The sequence below is a fragment of the Mizuhopecten yessoensis genome, unplaced genomic scaffold (assembly GCF_002113885.1).
Source record: "Mizuhopecten yessoensis strain PY_sf001 unplaced genomic scaffold, ASM211388v2 scaffold716327, whole genome shotgun sequence".
NCBI classification, from domain to species: domain Eukaryota; kingdom Metazoa; phylum Mollusca; class Bivalvia; order Pectinida; family Pectinidae; genus Mizuhopecten; species Mizuhopecten yessoensis.
The window spans coordinates 447494-465863 of record NW_018480061.1 but is presented as its reverse complement, the minus strand read 5'-3'; the positions used below and the strand labels follow the sequence as shown (position 1 = coordinate 465863).

Here is an 18370-nt window from a genome sequence, read left to right as displayed (position 1 = left end):
CAATATATAATCAATTTCCTCAAAATTATTATTGGTAAATAAAACTTTTTTCTCGAGTTTGTGAGGTAGTTTTACAGAATTTCAATGTAATATATTGGACTCTTTTGAATAATGAATTATCGAAACGATTACTAAAATGCCACTTATAAATTCCAAAGATATATTTTGTCCGTGTTTAACTTGCTTTGTTTTCGAACGTAAAAAAAAAATCATAACGTCACTGTGTAATGATGACCACGGCATAATATTGTATCGAAGACGGCGGTATGACACCTGAAATGAACCATGGTGTAATTAACTAGTTGCTCCCCTTTTTTGCACTCTTTATGAAGACCGCTTTTACGCGCGCGTGCACCCATGCATGCTTGTATCCCTAACAGTAATTTGAAAAGAGTCTGTTGGTTATCTCTCTCTGTATGGGATCCTGGGTGAAGTCACGATGTTTTTGCAGGTAATCATTTTAGCAACGAAAATGATATTATGAACTAGACCTATTGCCCTGCCCGTTTGTAGATATCTTAAAGATTTCGTAGGACTCTGGCGTTTGTGTTTTCCACCAAAAAGTTCTGTGTTCAGCCAAATGGGGTCGGTTCGAGATTTTGAGTACTATTTGATGTAATTTGTAATAATGCATGTTGGTTAATTATGTGTATACACGTGTATTGGCAACCGAAATTATTATGCACTTCCGAGCATGTTACCAAGCTATCCCCATATCCATAGTCCGTTCCAAATGTCCAGTTGGACCACTTGAATTGTTCGGGAAAGCCCTGCTAAAAATAGCGCCGATAACGTCACCTGACTAAGTGGTGCGAGCGAGACGAAACGGTTTCCAAAGGGGCCCCCAGAGAGGGGCGGTCAGGCAACTTCTTACTTCTAACCGCACTATGAAACCAATTTATATGATTTTTAAGTCAGTATTCAAACTTATTGAACAGTAATTATTCATCATTAGAAGTTAATTGCACACTTGCCAATATGTGGCTGGTACAGATGGTACATGTACGTGGCTAAACACCTTCCCTACACCAAGGGACAAACCTTTCCTTTTTTATATATGTTGCCGGAGCAGAGGAGGCCGGTTATTCATATAAGTACTAATTTAAATCTTGCATTGAAAAACAAAAATAATCTTTAATTCAGCAATATAATTAAATCATACCATTTTATTGAATCCGGTAATATTATAAATTATGTAAATCCACAGACTTCGATAACACGTATCTCGGTGATCCAGAAAATACACTGTGGGTCATCACAACAGTTATCCCTTGGAGGGCCTCATGGAAAAATCAAACTAACCAGTCACTTATCCCTTCCTTTCGCATAAACCACTGTATAATTATAGAAACACAAAGTAAACTCTCTCCAATACTTACCGAGACAAGAGATCAGAGTAATTCCCCTATAATTATCAAGATCATTTACATCCCCTTTATTTTTATAAATTGGTGTAATTTACCCAATAGTCCATGATTCTGGGATTATACCTGTGTCGAGAATTACATTAAAAAGTTTTACATATACATAGGTAAAAAACAGTCAATAGTAGTTTTCAAATATTCATCGAGAATCCTGTCCGTTCCACACGCTTTATTATTATTATTACCGCCTTTTTATTTCTATTTCAGTAATTGTACCGTTTAAGATGATGTCATACAATGTACATACTATCTTCTATAGCTGGTAGCTCAAAGTCTTCAACTTCGTTTTCGTNCCCCCCAATACAGTGTACAAGCTTGATAAAACAGTTTCAATTCTACAGTCAAAGAATGGGTCGATGTACGGATTCAAGTTTAATAAATGTGATATTTCGTTGATATATTCAATGGTATATAACAGGCCTTTTTTATGCGGGAATGCATGTGGGCCAATACCCCTCTCCAATTTTGGCAGTTTTCCCATATTTCAGCTTATTTTCCCCCTATTTCAGTTAAAAATTCCCCCACTTGTAACTAATTTACTACCACATGAATATCATACTTGGTTTGATTTTGTTTTAATTTTCCGTCAGTTCAGTGACGTGAGTGATTATTGCATTTTCCATAATTATGTTCATGTTATTGTTGCTGCTGATATTTTATAAAACAACACTGTTTACAGTTAGCCCTGCTTACGGTATACACTATCATAACAGTCACACAAATGCTTTTTTCTAATACATATCCGATGGTCAATTTGAAGCATCTATAATGAACAGCCAAAAGTCCAAATTGGGCATCAGTTATTATTACATCATATGTTTCTGACCATTTAAAAAGTATTATTATTTAAAACAGAAGTGAATAATTTTCCTAATCAGCTTACTTTACTTATAAATATACTCCTAACATTGTTAGGATCAGTGTAAACCCTTTTTATGTACAGGTGTAATTACAGCAACAGCCCAATAAGCAGGATAGAGGTAATAAAATATCAATAGCAATACAGAAAGAATGAATTTGGATTAGTATCCCGATATATTGTCAAAGTATAAATTTTGAAAGAAATTATTGTCATCATATCAAACTGAATTGTATATCTTGTGCATCACACAGAATACAGAATTTTAATTGATTTCCATCATGAGTGGATTATTTTTGGCATGTATTTTTTTTTTTTATAATGCTAGTCCCCGGGCAAGTTGAAACTAATGATTCACTTGCCTGAAATAAAATTCTGCTTGCCCAGCAAGTACCAATTTGACAAGCTGACACCAGCAGGAGTAAGAGACATTGTAGTAATTTGCCAAGTTAAAAACCTTTCCTGATGTAGATACCAGTAGTATTTTAATAAGTTTACAGATACAATGTTTTTTTTATTTCAATATTGTGATACAGTATGATATGCCTGTGTATTGTGATACAGAATTTTCCAATACATTTTGACAGCCTTAGTATTGTAAAGAAAAAAATGCATACATAAAACAATCTATCAAAACAACAACGGTCCAAGTATTGAACCCTATGGAACTAGTCTTAATTTCCACCCAGTCAGAGTGAATTTAATTATTACTTTATGATCTATTTATTAAGTAGCTTTCTAACCATTTTTTACAAAGGTAAAACATTGACTTCTTTCCACAATGACAGAAATATTCCTTGTGGTGAGGATTTATTAAAAAATATAGATAATGGCTCAGTAATCAATGTTGTGGCTTCCTTGAATACTTTGGGACTATAGTAGCTTTACCAGTCTTCAAGTTGTGTAAGGCATCTTTAACATCAGTGCATGCTATATTTATAATATTACTAAGACCTATTCAATAAGTGGTTTCTATTAGAGGAGGAAGCATTACCATTGACTCGTCCACAATGGATTGACTTGAAACTAATATACTACCTTGAGTAATAAAAAAATAATAATATTAGTACATTCAGGATTTCCACTGCAGAAAATAAGTATTAGAATATTGGGAAGGAAGATATAGGGAATTTTTATGGAACATGTATTGATTAGGATCAATCTTATGGGGAGAAAAATTTGAGACATTTCTTGTTGACAGTTACTTTGCTTATTCAATGGTTTTCAAATTGTTTTTCAATGTTTTCTTTGATTATGACTTAAGTTGACAATTTCCTTTGTGACGCAAACACATCAGTTATTTATTTAAGGCTTAATAAAAACTACAATTTCAGTTGGAAGTTTGGTTTATGTTTTCGTTTCATAGGAAAAAAATAACGAAAAATAGAGATTTTTGGTTTCTATCGAATATTTCTTCGGTGTTATATTTTATCCATATTCTATCAAATTTTTACATTCATTGTATTACAGGCTTTTACCAGCAACAAGCCTTCTATGGCAATACAGAGCTGAACCTTCCAGTGCGCCCTAATGTTCTACCTGTACCAACATTTTATCCACCAGCACAGGTCATGGTTACACCACCACCTTCAAACACAAGACCATCAACAACTGTACCAAGGAAACTGGAATTCTTGTCCCCCAGTACCGAATTTGAAGAGAGACACTATTTGGAGAAAGTTCCAAATTCAAACGTACACGACAGGAAGGTATATAAGGAAGGAAGAAGTTTCCTAAATGTATGTATAAACAAATTAATATTTATTATAATTTATGCAAAAAAATGTCACATTTATTCTTTGTCTGACAATTATTTCAGTGTTACTTTAACTAGTTTTAAATAATACATCAAAAGTTCTTGTTTTTTGTTCTGTGCATGGGCTCTTGATAAGTTCTTTTGACCAAACATTCTGTACCATTGAAACATAACATACCAACAAATTGAAGTCATCATATTAGCAGAAGCTCATTTGATTTAAAATTTCTGATTTAAGGTTATCTTTAGGTTGTTGGGAGGGATGTCACTAAATTGTAATTGTGTTCACATAATTAAACCTTGGTTAAAAAATATGAAGGAAAATTAAAAATTTCACTTAACAAACCAAATTTGGCATATTAGCTAAATTGATACAATAAATCTAAAGTCATCAATGGTAGATATAGATGCATGTTTAAATATGAAAGCATTATTTTCAAAATGAATTCAAGGGAACAACTGTAGAAATAAAAGAGATGATTTTTTTAAAGGCTGTTATAAGAGGAGGTGTTCAGAAATATGATGTCAAAGGGATGCGTGACCGACAAGTCAGAGACCTGATGTTGTTTGTGAGTATTATCTCAAAAAAAGTTTCAAATGTTCAAACAGTATGTTGAGAAAAGTTTATATGATACAAGAAAGGGGTCTACCACCTTGTAAATTATCTTGTGAAAAAGTATACCAAGTACAATGCTTGAATATTTTTATTTTCATTTTGACAGGTAAAGCAGATGTGTCCCAACTTGATTTTTGAACGTACCGGAACAGCAAAATCAATCAGAAAAAAGATATCAAGGCATTTGATGTTTCTGAAAACTTTACGTTCTGACAAGTAAGATTTGTATTTTTAGGTGCATCATCTATAAATGACTGTCTGAAAAATTGTTATGATTTGTTTTATTATTCATTATTATACCTTATGACCTTTGATTAAGATGTCTTTGAGGGCCAAGAGAAAGAGAGCAAATACAAATATTAACAAATGTGTAAGAAAATAAATCATTTGTGCATATAAAAAAAAAATCTGTTAATAAAAAAGTCCTTCATTAATAGTCACTGCCATTAAACTAAAGCATGAAATTCAGTGTGTTTAACTTCAAATTTCATCAACATGTTTATTTCTCATTATGTTAGGCTGTACAGCGATCCACCTGTCCAGAGAGGGCGAGAGTTCCTAGCAACAGAACTGCTAGAGTTTGAACAAGTACCGGTGCCCAGAGAGGAGCTGCAGTACAAGTAAGTATAATCTGCATCTGAAAACAAAACTACACAACGTTGGAGTTCAATTTATGTCTTGGTTGTGTTAACAAATTGGGGACTTTGGATTGCTTGCAATAATTTGTTTTATTTCATAAGATTTGTCTGAGAGACCTAGTTTCCATTTCACCATACAAAAGCAACTAATTCTATAAATGGAAAAAAAGGCATTACTCTAACATGGTGATATTTCATTAAGATTTTTAGGAAACTTGTTATTCAGTTATATAATACCTAAAGTTGTGTGGGATTGGGCTTTACGTTTTAATAGAATGTCTTATCGCCTGTCTGGAGACATTTTTTTTCTCAAGAAATGCACTGATTTCACTATGGTAAACAGACCCCTTCCATAAAGTGGATGTGAATCAAGAATCTAGATTGGTGCTACCTCCTAAATCTATGTCTTGTTTCGTACTTGTCCTTCTATAGCAGTGTTTGAACTTGTTGTTTTGATAATATGATAATACAAGTCCTTTGGGGGTCATTCATTTCAAAGACCATGTGACACTTCAGGACAGATCCCTTATATCCCATATATATATGGTAATACATTCATATTAAATTCGCTTTACCTGTTCTTTTTATGGAATTATGCCCCCCCCCCTGGAAAGAAATATTCTAATGGTTCTTTGCACAAGTGGGGGTATTAATCTGCTATTCTTACAACAGTTCTAGTCGGAGAGTTGTTAGAAATGACTTTTTTCTATTTTTATGTGACCGTCAAATTTGAAGGTAGTATTATGGTATGGCGTTGTCCAGCCGGCCGGCGTAAACTTTGTTTGTCCGGTAATCTCCTCCTACATTTTTCGAACCAATCTATTTGAAACTTGGTTTACATTATAATCATGATATGAAGTTGCGTCTCCATTAAAAAGAATTTTGATTTAACAATTTTTCCAAAAAGTTATTGCCCTTTGTACATTTCAGTATTTCAATTTTGTCCGAAGATCTCCTCTCCTCCTACATTTTTAGACTGATCTCTTATTGTATTAACCCTGAAATGATATTGTATATTTATTCAATTTTCAGTACTGAAGTATCTCTTTTCTGTGACGGTCATGCTGTGGCAATAGCAGCTGTTATAAGCTACCCTGTTGTGAAAAATGGTATGTTTATGAGCGATTCAATATTTCAATGATATATTGCATGTTCCCTTATCCAGGGAAATGCCTTGATAAATGTTTAAAAATATACAGTTTTCATAAAAGGAAAACAAAGTCATGTTACGATGTTTCGAGGATAATGAAAGATTTATGTTTGTCTTAATAGAAAAATGCTGTATAGGTTTTATAACTACAAACTAGGGTTAAATTTTACCTGAAACACTGATTTAATACTGGGCATTTTGATATCCAGATATGGAAGAAGCATTGAAAGACAAGTATGTCCATCTCATTTTGAGAAAGACGAGGAGAGGATCCATAGTAGATCCTTTACCATACAATAAAGATAGGAGAACATGGGCCCAGATCAAGGTGAGTGCATAAAAGAATCATGATATAAGAAATTCTGATCGAAATAGGGCCCATGTCAACAGGGGAAAGCTTGCATATGTCAGTAATGTATGTCGGTTCCTATTACTCTGACTGGTTAAACACCTTTTAGTTTATATGTTACCAAATCCTCGGGTATGCATTAGGTCTTGGACTGATTATACTTTATAAAACTGTCTAGTGCATTGATAATGAAAGTTATAATATAAGTTGTCTACCTTGTTGATACATACGAGAGAGATACACAAGAGGTATATTTTATGTCCTAAAGAACTTTTATACATTGGGATTGAAGATGACCTGTAAAGTCTGATGGGCTGAAAGTGTTATTTATTGCCTGTCATGTTTGGTCAAGCTTTTTGATACATTACATTGTACTGGTCCAATGATCAATATTTAAGTTTCTGAATTGGCATTGCAACCATAGCCTCTTATTCCTCGGGAAATTTATAATTTAGTTTGATTTGCAAATTAAGTCAAAAAAATCAATCAGTATGGGATGTGTTTTTTCAGAAAGGAAATACCATCATTTGGCCTGTGGATGACATTTGCAAAGTGGCTTTGTACCAAGAGGTAATTTAAATTAAGTTCTAATTTTGATTTATGGCTCCTAGTTTATGCCTATAATATGATGCTGAAAAGTCTGGTTCAAATGTAGGCAAATTATTAGTAATTCCACTTTTAAATTAGTTTCACATTGAAATAATAACCTCTCCTTAATCATACCATCAAAACAAAAGTTGGTAAAGGGGGAATGTTATACTTGTAAAAGGCTTGCTATGTCTTCCATTTTGATGAAGGGAGACACATTCTATTAGTACTGGTTCTTCTGATTCTTCCTTATCTGATTTTACTATTTTGGTTTTTCTATTAAATCGCAACTTGTCTTGGCCATACATTTTAAACCGTACTTGAGGGATAAGGGGTAAATTAACTTTTAACATGGTAGATATGTTTTTTTTCTGATTCTTTTTATATAGTCTTTTATCATATCAACTCAAACAAAACCATGACTTTTCCTGATTTATCCTCTGGTTTTCATGTTTTTTTATTTGATATAATTTTGTTTTTGATATCACTTTAAATGAGTTAAATAAAATACAGGTTAGAAGTGCACTGAAATAACATAAATTTTAAATTGTCTCGGGTATCTTGATGAAATTAACAACACTTTTAAGTACCATCCACGGGTATACAATGTTCTGTATGTAAGTCACTAGACCCTCATAACGACGTCAGATGTCAAATAAAAAGTAAATTTTTCATAAGGAAGTGTATTGGATGTAAATTTTAAACCCTTGAACATTGACAAAATTTGAACAGTGCCAGCATCATATCTAAGACACCAAGACCTTCACCTCGGTCAAAGGTCATATCAGAGAAAAGGAAATGTGTATTTGTAGTATTTTTTTATAAAATTACTTGCATGGTTATTATATATTACTTTATTATTTCAGAATGTTCTAGCTGAAAAAACTATCCGACTGCAGATCCAAAGGGAAATAAGGTAAATATAGTAAAGTTTTTTGTTCCATCATTTTGAATAATAAACAAATACTTTGGGTAGTGTAGAAAATGATGAAACAATCTGGTTTTCCTCTACATTATTTCTGTAGTAATTAACACAACAAACCAAAATATCCATTATTTATACCCCTACACCTGTTGTTGTTCAACCAGGTATTATATTTTCATTCTGACCCTTTATACGGAGTTGTGGCACTTTGTTGAAAAAATCCTTGTCCTGACATCATCTGGTTGTGTACTTCCTATTTATTATTTCATTTGTTTCATTTCGATTAAGAATCACTTTTTGTGTGAAACATACCTTTTTCTCCCATGTTTCCAATTTTGGGATATGGCCGCTTGAGAGTGATATCTTAGTTTGCCCTAAATTGTTACTGAACTTTAATTTATGTTATAAAACTGACAGCAGAAGAATATGTTTATTCCTATAATCAGAATAAAGTTTATGTAACTGTGTATTGGATGATGAAATGTCAAATACAAAAAGTAGGTCAGTGTGACATGTTGTTTTACCTTTTACCTCAGCCTCTGAAAAAGTTTGTTTTTGACATATTTTTTGGTGGTTAATCTAGGCTAACAGGATTTGGTATACAAGTATGTTTTGGCACAGAAAGTACAGTCAGTATGTCACTGACTTATATACTAAATTAAGTGTACAGTAAATAAAGAAATCTTTATTGGCGGGGGACTTAGGATTGCTTTGCAATACTGATACTTTGCCTTAGTTAGCCTTTACCTTGCAGTTCTGGTTTAAATTGGAGCAGGGGGTATCAGTTAGCCTTCAGCTTAGAGTGCTAGTTGTTACATGTACTTCTTTTAAAAGTGTTAATGAATAAAAAAAAAATGTGAAAATAAATCAGTTTGATAGACTCTTGCATACATGAAGTGAAATAGATATTGTGTCTATTGATCAGTTTGACACATTTTTCTAGAATGTCATAAAAATGTTTGCAATTTCGCACATTGATGCACTATGGCATGTATATTTAAATTGTTCGTTTTAAATGTAAGATGCTCTCATAAATTGTTTCATTAGTAAAAGACATATAGATTACTACAAATATTTGTTACATAAATAGATAATTTGCCCTTAATGATTGTTGAGGTTTTATACTCCACATCGTACACAAAGTTTGATTATTGAAATCAATGTCAAAAATATTTTTGTTATAGCTCTCCATTATATCAAAATTCTATTAGCTACAGAGACAAGTATCAGAACAATATTAAGGATCTGCTCTTCTGAGGTTTAAATCACATTCAAATCTTGTTTTTATCTAGTGTAACAGGATTTTAAAAATATGAATTTCTTCGCTGCATGCAACATAAAACTTTCACCGTTATTGACACTTGATCTATCACTAAAACTGTAATTGCATTACAAGTTTTAATATAGTAACAAGTTGATACTTTCTGTACACGTTTATAATCCTCAATACAGTGTGTTTTATGAAATTGTTTTTACTGTTTATTGAGAAAAGTTAGTCATCAGTCCTTTGTGGCAAGACAGTAAGCTGTCAGAAATTGTTGGGGCAAGACACATGTTATTTGCACTCTTTGTTTGACAAAGGAAAAGGACGTTTTCAAAATCTTCATCAATTGCATAATTTTCAATTTACAAGTACTGTTATTGTTAAAAACAAAGTTAGCATTTATTATAGATTCTAAACTGATGAATCTCATTGTCAAATGTTTCATAGCAATAGTCAAGGTCACTCACAATTAATAACAGCAAATTAGTTGCCACCCTAGTATTTACCTAACATCTTGAAGAAAAGCAATGAAAGAATTCAAGACTGGAGTTTACACGAGTTTACACTTGTAGTGTTATTCATGATGAGGGGAAATGTTTCTTGAAAATGACAACTGTCAAGTGCAAGGTTCATGAAGGGAGGATTTAAATCTTGTTTTATTATTAACAAAGGTTGCATCCTGGCAGATTTATCTGTTTCTTGACACGAGTTTGAGATCAGAATAAAACGGCCAAGTGATATCTATTATATGAAAGGCAATGTTTAATACAAATTGTGTCAAAGTCCTCAACTAGAGTAGGGTATGAGAAGTTAAGCTGTAAAATAATAGTGTGACAACAGCTGAAAAATATTAATGTGACAAATTCTTGCACAATAGTGGTCCCACAACATAATTATCACATTTTTTGTGTGCCTTTTAGACGCAATTCAAAAGCCCAGGGAAGAGGCAACCAGGAAGCAAATGATGAAGCAAACCGCCAAGGTGTAAATGATGATGACGATGGAATGGATATCGAAAACCATCAGGATGGAGGAGCAAATCAGGAGGCTGATAATGGGGACATGACCAACTACCCTGATGATCTGGTGCATCTAGACGTGGCAAGGGGTTTTGGTTGGATGGATGAAGAAGAAAATGAAGATGATGGTGAGGCAAGGGTTTTTGGCCGTGTGGAGGAGGAGGAAAATGGAGATGATTGTGAGGCAAGGGAAGTTGGCCGTGTGGAGGAGGAGGAGGAAAATGGAGATGATGGCGAGGCAAGGGATTTTGGTCGTGTGGAGGAGGAAAATGGAGATGATGGCGAAGCAAGGGATTTTGGCCGTGTGGAGGAGGAAAATGGAGATGATGGCGAGGCAATGGATTTTGGCCCTGTGGAGAAGGAGGAAAATGGAGATGATGGCGAGGCAATGGATTTTCGCTGTGTGGAGGAGGAAAATGGAGATGATGGCGAGGCAATGGATTTTGGCCCTGTGGAGAAGGAGGAAAATGGAGATGATGGCGAGATAAGGGATTTTGGCTGTGTGGAGGATGAGGAAGAAAATGGAGAGGATGGTGAGGCAATGGATTTTGGCTGTGTGGAGGAGGCGGAAAATGAAGAGGATGGTGAGGAGGAGGATAGTGATGATGACAACCAAAATATTGTTGCGGCAGAAGACAAGGGAGACCATTCTAGCAAACAAAGGTAAATTTAACATTTTGTCTGAACTTAACCATTTTGTTCATCTGACAGCAAAATTTAGCATTTTATAGTTGAAATTCAGGGCCCTGCTTTTGATATATGGGTGCCCTATACTTTGGTTATCACAGTGTCGGTCTATCACTCATGCGTTTCTGGAGACTTTCTTGGCATACATAATTCTAATCTTTCTGAATTTTGACATGGAAATGTCACTGAAATTATTGGTTATACATGAATACAGTGATATGTTAGTTTCAAATACAGATGTAAAAACGTGTGTACGGTCACTGTGCCTAAAGTAGACCACGGGAGTGAACAACCCTTATCTATTAATCTCACACACCAATAATAGGTATTTTTTTCATCATTTCTTTAATTTATTCACAGGCTGGAGATTGGAAAATTTGTGAAAGTGAAATTTGAGGTGGCAAGAGGAAAGAGAATATCTATTCAACACTTTTCCGGAATGGTAAGTTCCTGAATAACAAGCATGTATATGTTTTGAAACATTTTGCCATTACATGACCATTACTTGAGATACAAAAGTAGTAGTCTGATGTTTTATGAAATAGAGTTTAAAATCTGAAAAGCTGTTATGTTATCATCTTTCTGAGAAAAGGAGCAACACCATTTTGATAAGAAAATTAGAGTTGTTAGCTCATGGAATAGTTGTTACTAATCTAGTACTGTCATTGTTACTATTGTGAGTGATTTTTCCCTTCTGTACATTGGCATTGGGTAATTATTTCCCTTTGAAAATACTTTGGTATCATATCACCTGCCCGACCACATGGGTTTTCTCTGGGTACTCTGAATTCCTCTCACAATAAGATCCCCTGCGCGCTAACATCAGGGTCAACAAGCGTGATTAATATAAGTTGAAATAACTTGTTTCATAATTGTTTTAAAGTAAATAAACTTTATGATACTTTGCTGTGCAGTAGCAAGATAAAACTGAATGTATTTCTCTTGTGTATTACAGGTGATGGAGAAAGACCCGGAAATTCTGGTTAAATTTTTAAAAGATACAACCAATTCTGCAATCAAGGTTTGGCCACATATTGAGGACATCTGCATTGTCGAAAAAGAGGATCTGATTATGCTAGAGTTCTAGCCAACCAAAAATGGACAGACGAGGTCATTATATTTTCAAGAAATAGTGTCGTCCGTCTTCTGTCAACTTTTTACATTTTAAGATTGCATTTTGTGATTGTAATTAAATTTTATAATTTCAAAATAAGTTGAGACTAATACTCTCTCAATAGATATATAACAGTTGAGTGTGATTTAGGGGAGTGCCTGTATTTATTATTAGGTGTGTATGTAGAGGTATTCAGGGGTATTTGTGTATAAGGAGGGATGCTCATGTATATAGCAGTGTGAAAGTGTTGGAATATGTATGTATATGTACTTTTTCAGCTAGAACATAACTTTATTAACGGTAAAAGAATTGCACTATATCAAAAGGATTGGAAACTTTTTAGGAACTTTTTTCTAAATAGTAATAATTTGATAGTTTTTTATTACCCTTTTATCTGTCGCAGTTAAGGAATTTACATTTATACCAATTGTTGTAACCAGGATAAGGAATTACTCATGTAGACTCTTGCCTGTTTGTTGAACAAAATCATATTTATATGCAGCAATAAAATGTATTGAATTCGAAACCCTTTTATCTGTCGCAGTAAAGGAATTTACATTTATACCAATTGTTGTAACCAGGATAAGGAATTACTCATGTAGACTCTTGCCTGTTTGATGAAAAAAAATCATATTTATATGCAGCAATAAAATGTATTGAATTTGAAACAGAGTTGAGTTAAACCTACAATAAAAAGAAACATTACCTTTAACTTTTCTAAAGTTGGTCGAGGGGTCATGTAGTTCAGCATCCAATCTTCAACCTGTAAATTAAAATGTGTTGATAAAAATAGGGTGTGGGGGGTGGGGAAGGTTTTATGCAATAAACAAAGAAATAATTTTTTGCATCCTCTTGATGAACACAGGAAACAATATTAACCGGTTTTAAACATGAAATTGAGATATAATTTTCTCGCTGGGTTGGAACCTGTGCCATTTGACAATGAAGCTATATATATTTATCTATAATTTAGATTGCATTCAAACAAACATACCATGTCGCCACTTTCCAACATCTTATTGATGTGCTTCAGCAATACACGTAAAGGCACACCTCTACCATTACATATTGGACATAAACAAAGATGACAGTCGTCAGGTGGTTCCATCTTGAAACAGCAATCTTCTTGGCTGCTTTCAGCTCGTGAAATTATGTTCGAGTGATAAAAAGCACGGCTAGCGATGGGTAGTAAAGGAGTTTGGCTGGCTATAACTGACATGCATATTGTACAAAGAAATTTCACTTTTGACAATACATCTGCCAATCAAACTCCATGGCAGTTGTACTGTCAGCGTTTGTGTACACGGCATGATCAACTGTTATTATAGGCTAGTGTCGATTGGATGTCTTATATATATTAACCCTTATAATAATAAAATAATAAAAACAAAATTGATACAAGTTGACCTATGAGACACTTTTTCAACGTTAAACACAGATTATACTATGATTTATATAAAACAAAAGTACAAATCAACTTCTCCACGGATGCTGGTTACTTAATCAGATAATGAAATAATAAGATATTTCCTTTATTATAGAAATAATTAACTCGGCAAACCTACATACAACCAAGCACACCTATGTACCATACCAAAAAACCCCAACATAACAACCACTTACCTATATATTCAACAAAATATTGCACACTTGTACAATTATACCCTCTCATCAAATACAGCTTTTTATACATTACATACCAAATCAACCCACTTCATACATGCCATAACTTTCCGGTGCAAAATAGCGAGTTTAGTGATTATTTTTAGTGAGATTTTTCTCTGAATTAGTGAGAAATTTGTGAGATATTTGAAACATTAATACAGCATATACCATAGTATTTGATCATTTGTGTTATTATGAAGTCTCTATTTAATTTGTTAGAGCCAAAATTGAAGATTTACTGATATTTTAAAGGATTTTAGGAAGGTTTACATGGTCCAGATAAAGCAATCAACATTTAAAAGTAAATAAATCACATAAATGGCAAAAAATAAGAATAATTAAAAAAAAAAATTATAGAGGGATGTTCTTGTTAACCCAGGTTAGAAATATTTAATATTAATTTGTTTGGGAAAAAAATAACCAATAACTACTTTTTTATATATCCAATTCTCGGAAACCTATTTTCTTCTGTTAATGTTATTTGACACTCAATCCCAACCCGACGGCAAGAGAATGAATTCCGGATTCAATTTCAGCGTCCGCTTTCGATTTTATAGTCGCCTCCAACATTTCCGTTTCGGTAAACCATGTTTTCGATTGTAATGAATCTATATATATATATATATATGGCTATAATGTTGCTGTTTAATGTTAATGTCAGCTGTCATCACATGTTAATTAGCAACTAGCCCCCACTGGACGTGGGATAACTGATTTAAGTGCTTAACAGTTCACACATCGGTGAGCAAGTCACCAAGCCATGCCCCGCAATATCGGCTGGCCTATAGGCCTATATGCTGCTAATTGGCCTGGCCTGTAATTTAAGAGGCTGACGTTTGACTTCAAACATCTCTAGTGACCGAGGTAATTGTGAATCCATGTAGCTGTTGTTTATTCAATAAAAGTGGCACGTTTTCATTAAAAAATTATGCGAGGACCGGTAATTAAAGATTCAGCACAAATGTCACTTCTATTTTAAGATTCTGGCGGTTCCTTCTATATTATATATTGCAAGCCTTTGTCGGTAACTGTGATGGTACCTTGCCTTTAAAAAAAGGAAATGTTTAATTAAAAAACAACATTATTTGAACGTGTTATATCGGCGGGACATTATTTCGAACTTCAGTTTTTAGTGCTATTGTCGTTTCCTTGCACTGTGAGACTGGAATACGTTCTATTGCAAAATAAATAGAATGAAATGGAGAAAAAAAGCCGTCTCGACCCCAGGTACCTGTGAGCCTTTTTATTTTGACGGAGAATCCCTCGTTCGCGCCATTAAGAACGGGTGGGAGGATTTTTTTTAGTATCAGCTTGTAGGCTGAGGGGTTCAGTACTTATTTCGTTTTAAAGAGGCTCCTACCTGTTACAATTAACCAACAGAATTCAATTAAAGTTACACATGAAGGTTATGTCACAATGTAGAGACGATTTTATGACAATCGACACATTCCGATAAACTGGGGATTTTTTGGTAAAAAAAGACGAAAAATTGAATTTTTGTAAATTTTACCACTTTCACATTTTTTGAGCGAGTTGCATTGTTCAAAACTATTACAACCATTAAATAATGAAAGGAAACAATGCTAATCAACCCTACAAATATTGTATGTATCATAAAATATCTTAAACGCGTTACACAAAGTGCTTTTTATTGAAATTGTATGGATAAAAGTAGTTATATATACAAGCTAAAAGCAAACAGGTCACATAGTTTAATAAAAATAAGAGTGATAAGTTGAACCAAATATACATTAAGCCTTAATAATTCATTTATTTGACATTTTACAATCATTTAGATCCTGATGAGAGTTGTCTACCTTGAAAAAACCCGGAATGTTTTATAGAGGGATATAATATATAAAATGAGTTATTTTCTTGACTTCACCAAAAAAGGACGGAAACAAGTGAATTTATGATATTAAAACTGTCTATTTACTGTTCTTTTATAGATTAAAATTACTCTCAATCACGTACGCTTTGGACATCATTCCATAGCCCGCTTACGCCAGGAATATTTACATGTCGGGTACATATGTAACCATAGGCTATTGCATGGTACATATAGCAATTTATAGGGATCTTGATATTTTATAAAACACTATTTTCACAGAGTTATTGTTATAGCATTTGTGAAATGATTGCCTTACAGAGCGTAACTCGACAACAAAACTCGTAGCGACCCCGAGCTTGTGAACTAGTGTTAGCACGTGAAAGGTGCAGGTGTGTAAATAAAACACATCAGTCTGAATTCGATGCGCCTCATAAACGACCTTCCTGAAGTCGTCTGATCGTATGTCAATGAGTCAATTTATACCTTTGTATCATACGCTTCATTTCCAAGTAGTCTCGATATTGAGTGTTGACATATAATCGTCACGTACGTGTACTTATTGTTTACCCGGTGTTACTATAATTAACACTACGGTAATGGAATGCCCGATACGCAATACGTAAATGACGAGACGAAAATACGACAAGTAAAGCATGTGTATTACGAAGGGTGGGAAGTCCTTAAAGTTGTGTTTCTTTAGAAACGGAAATGCTATCTTACATCCAATAGCCGGAAGACGACGAAAAGGAACTTGTGTTCTGACTTCAGCGTGTCGATCATGCAGTATTTACATAATAAATATATGCAATTTTAATACCAATATACGTTTGTAGTTTTTATTATAATTCAGTGTCAAACATGAGTCATATATACTGATGGGGTAAGGATAAATGATAGATATGATATTAAAAGAAGGTAAGCACGCTCGGTGTATAATATTTACATTTCGCCTCAAAAGAGACGGCAGCCAATAACCTTTTGTAACATGTTTTAAACTAAAGAAGCAGTAAACGTCTTGCAAATGTCAAACAGTACATACAGAAGTTCACACAGAATTAAAATGTTTTAACTATAGATCAACTCTAAACTGAGATGGGTACATTTCTCTGCTGAGACCATCTGTTTTAATATTTTTGGTTTTAAGTTGTATTCCGGAGGATGTATCCGCTCCAAATTTAAATACTTTTAAGAACAAAATAGATAAACATTGGCAGAATGAAGAACTTCATTTTAATTATAAGGTAAATTTATATAACAATGAACTTTAACTTATTATACAATTGTGTTTTTTTTAGTCCAGTGTAGAGAAGCACTATCGACTCCTGTATTGGAAACTTACTTTAACTATATACGACATCGGGACGTACTTATCGTTCGTATTGTGTCTTTGATTATTATATGAGCGATGCATCATTCTCAAATGGTTGTTCATTTCGATCCTAACCCGGGCCGTAGTACAAAATAAGCATTATTTCCGTGGTCTTTATTTATTTCATTTGAAATAGATATACGTGTACTATCGACCGGTGTTATTATATCGTTTTGATTACGGAATTAGAGCGGCCGTGTTTGCATAGCTATACCGACAACACGGCCAGCAAGGCAGGGACTATAGACTGCCTCACCTGTAGGGGCTTCGCCGGAGCGCGGCTACATCAAAGGGAATACCGCTGTGCGAGTGAGCGGGACAACGACTTAATTTTCGGGCGCCAACGACCAGTTTTCGGGAACAAAGGCACAATCTTATTGAATTGTTATGTTCCTGAAAATTGGTTGTTGTCCCTGAAAATTGGTTGTTGTTCCTGAAAACTGGTCCATGTCCCGATAACTTGGATATGGTTTTTAAATTTAAATGGTGCTTCGCTAATTTAGAGAGTGTTTCCGTAATTTGGGCAATGCAAATATGATTTAGATTGTACATCATTAAGTTAGCCATTCATAGATTATTTAGCTGGTACGTCATTAAGTTCGGTCATGAATTTATGATTTAGATTGTGTTTTGTAAAATTCAATGCTAATTGAAGTTTACTGGTATAATAAGGTAGATTAAGTCGTAGAATTGATTTTTTGGCTCTTAAGTGATTCTCAGTGGTGTTTGTTGTTGCCACCTGGGGGGTGGGTAATTAGAGAAGTAAGCTTTCTGATAAGAAAAGAAGTTTTTTAAACATTTGGTCTGTTAAACACACAGTCTTCTGTTGGTCTTTGATATAAATCTTGATCTCACCTTTCACTTTCTTCACGATGAATTCTTGAGTCAGCCCTAAACGACAGACTTTCTTCTTAGGCGTAACTTCACTGACGATAAGGTCTTCTCTCTTCACGTGTTCGATGTGTGCCTGCGCCATGAATATACTGATGGCTGGCAGTGCATGTCAGCTTATATGGTACTTGTACGTTCGTCCTAATATCGTCCCATGCGTCTGATTCTCGTCTGTGCCTCCCGATTCTCGCACCATGCGTCCGAATCTCGTCTATGCGTCCGATT

General features: G+C 34.1%; 1 protein-coding gene across 1 annotated transcript; it reads left to right on the top strand.

Annotated features, from left to right (window-relative positions):
- Window positions 1-373: 373 nt before the first annotated feature.
- Window positions 374-12362, top strand: LOC110443118. Its single transcript, XM_021487119.1, has 12 exons — window positions 374-451; window positions 3754-4022; window positions 4531-4608; window positions 4762-4871; window positions 5174-5275; window positions 6326-6402; window positions 6653-6771; window positions 7303-7362; window positions 8247-8296; window positions 10490-11251; window positions 11636-11717; window positions 12231-12362. The coding sequence occupies exons 2-12, from the start codon at window positions 3855-3857 to the stop codon at window positions 12360-12362; spliced, it is 1740 nt and encodes a 579-aa protein (XP_021342794.1). The 5' UTR covers window positions 374-451; window positions 3754-3854.
- Window positions 12363-18370: the final 6008 nt, after the last annotated feature.

Coding starts and splice junctions, on each gene's coding strand:
- LOC110443118 (XM_021487119.1), top strand. CDS start 3,855: ATGGTTACACCACCACCTTCAAACACAAGACCATCAACAACTGTACCA. Junction 4,023..4,530: donor AAGGAAGAAGTTTCCTAAAT/GTATGTATAAAC, acceptor ATTTTTTTAAAG/GCTGTTATAAGAGGAGGTGT. Junction 4,872..5,173: donor AAAACTTTACGTTCTGACAA/GTAAGATTTGTA, acceptor TCATTATGTTAG/GCTGTACAGCGATCCACCTG.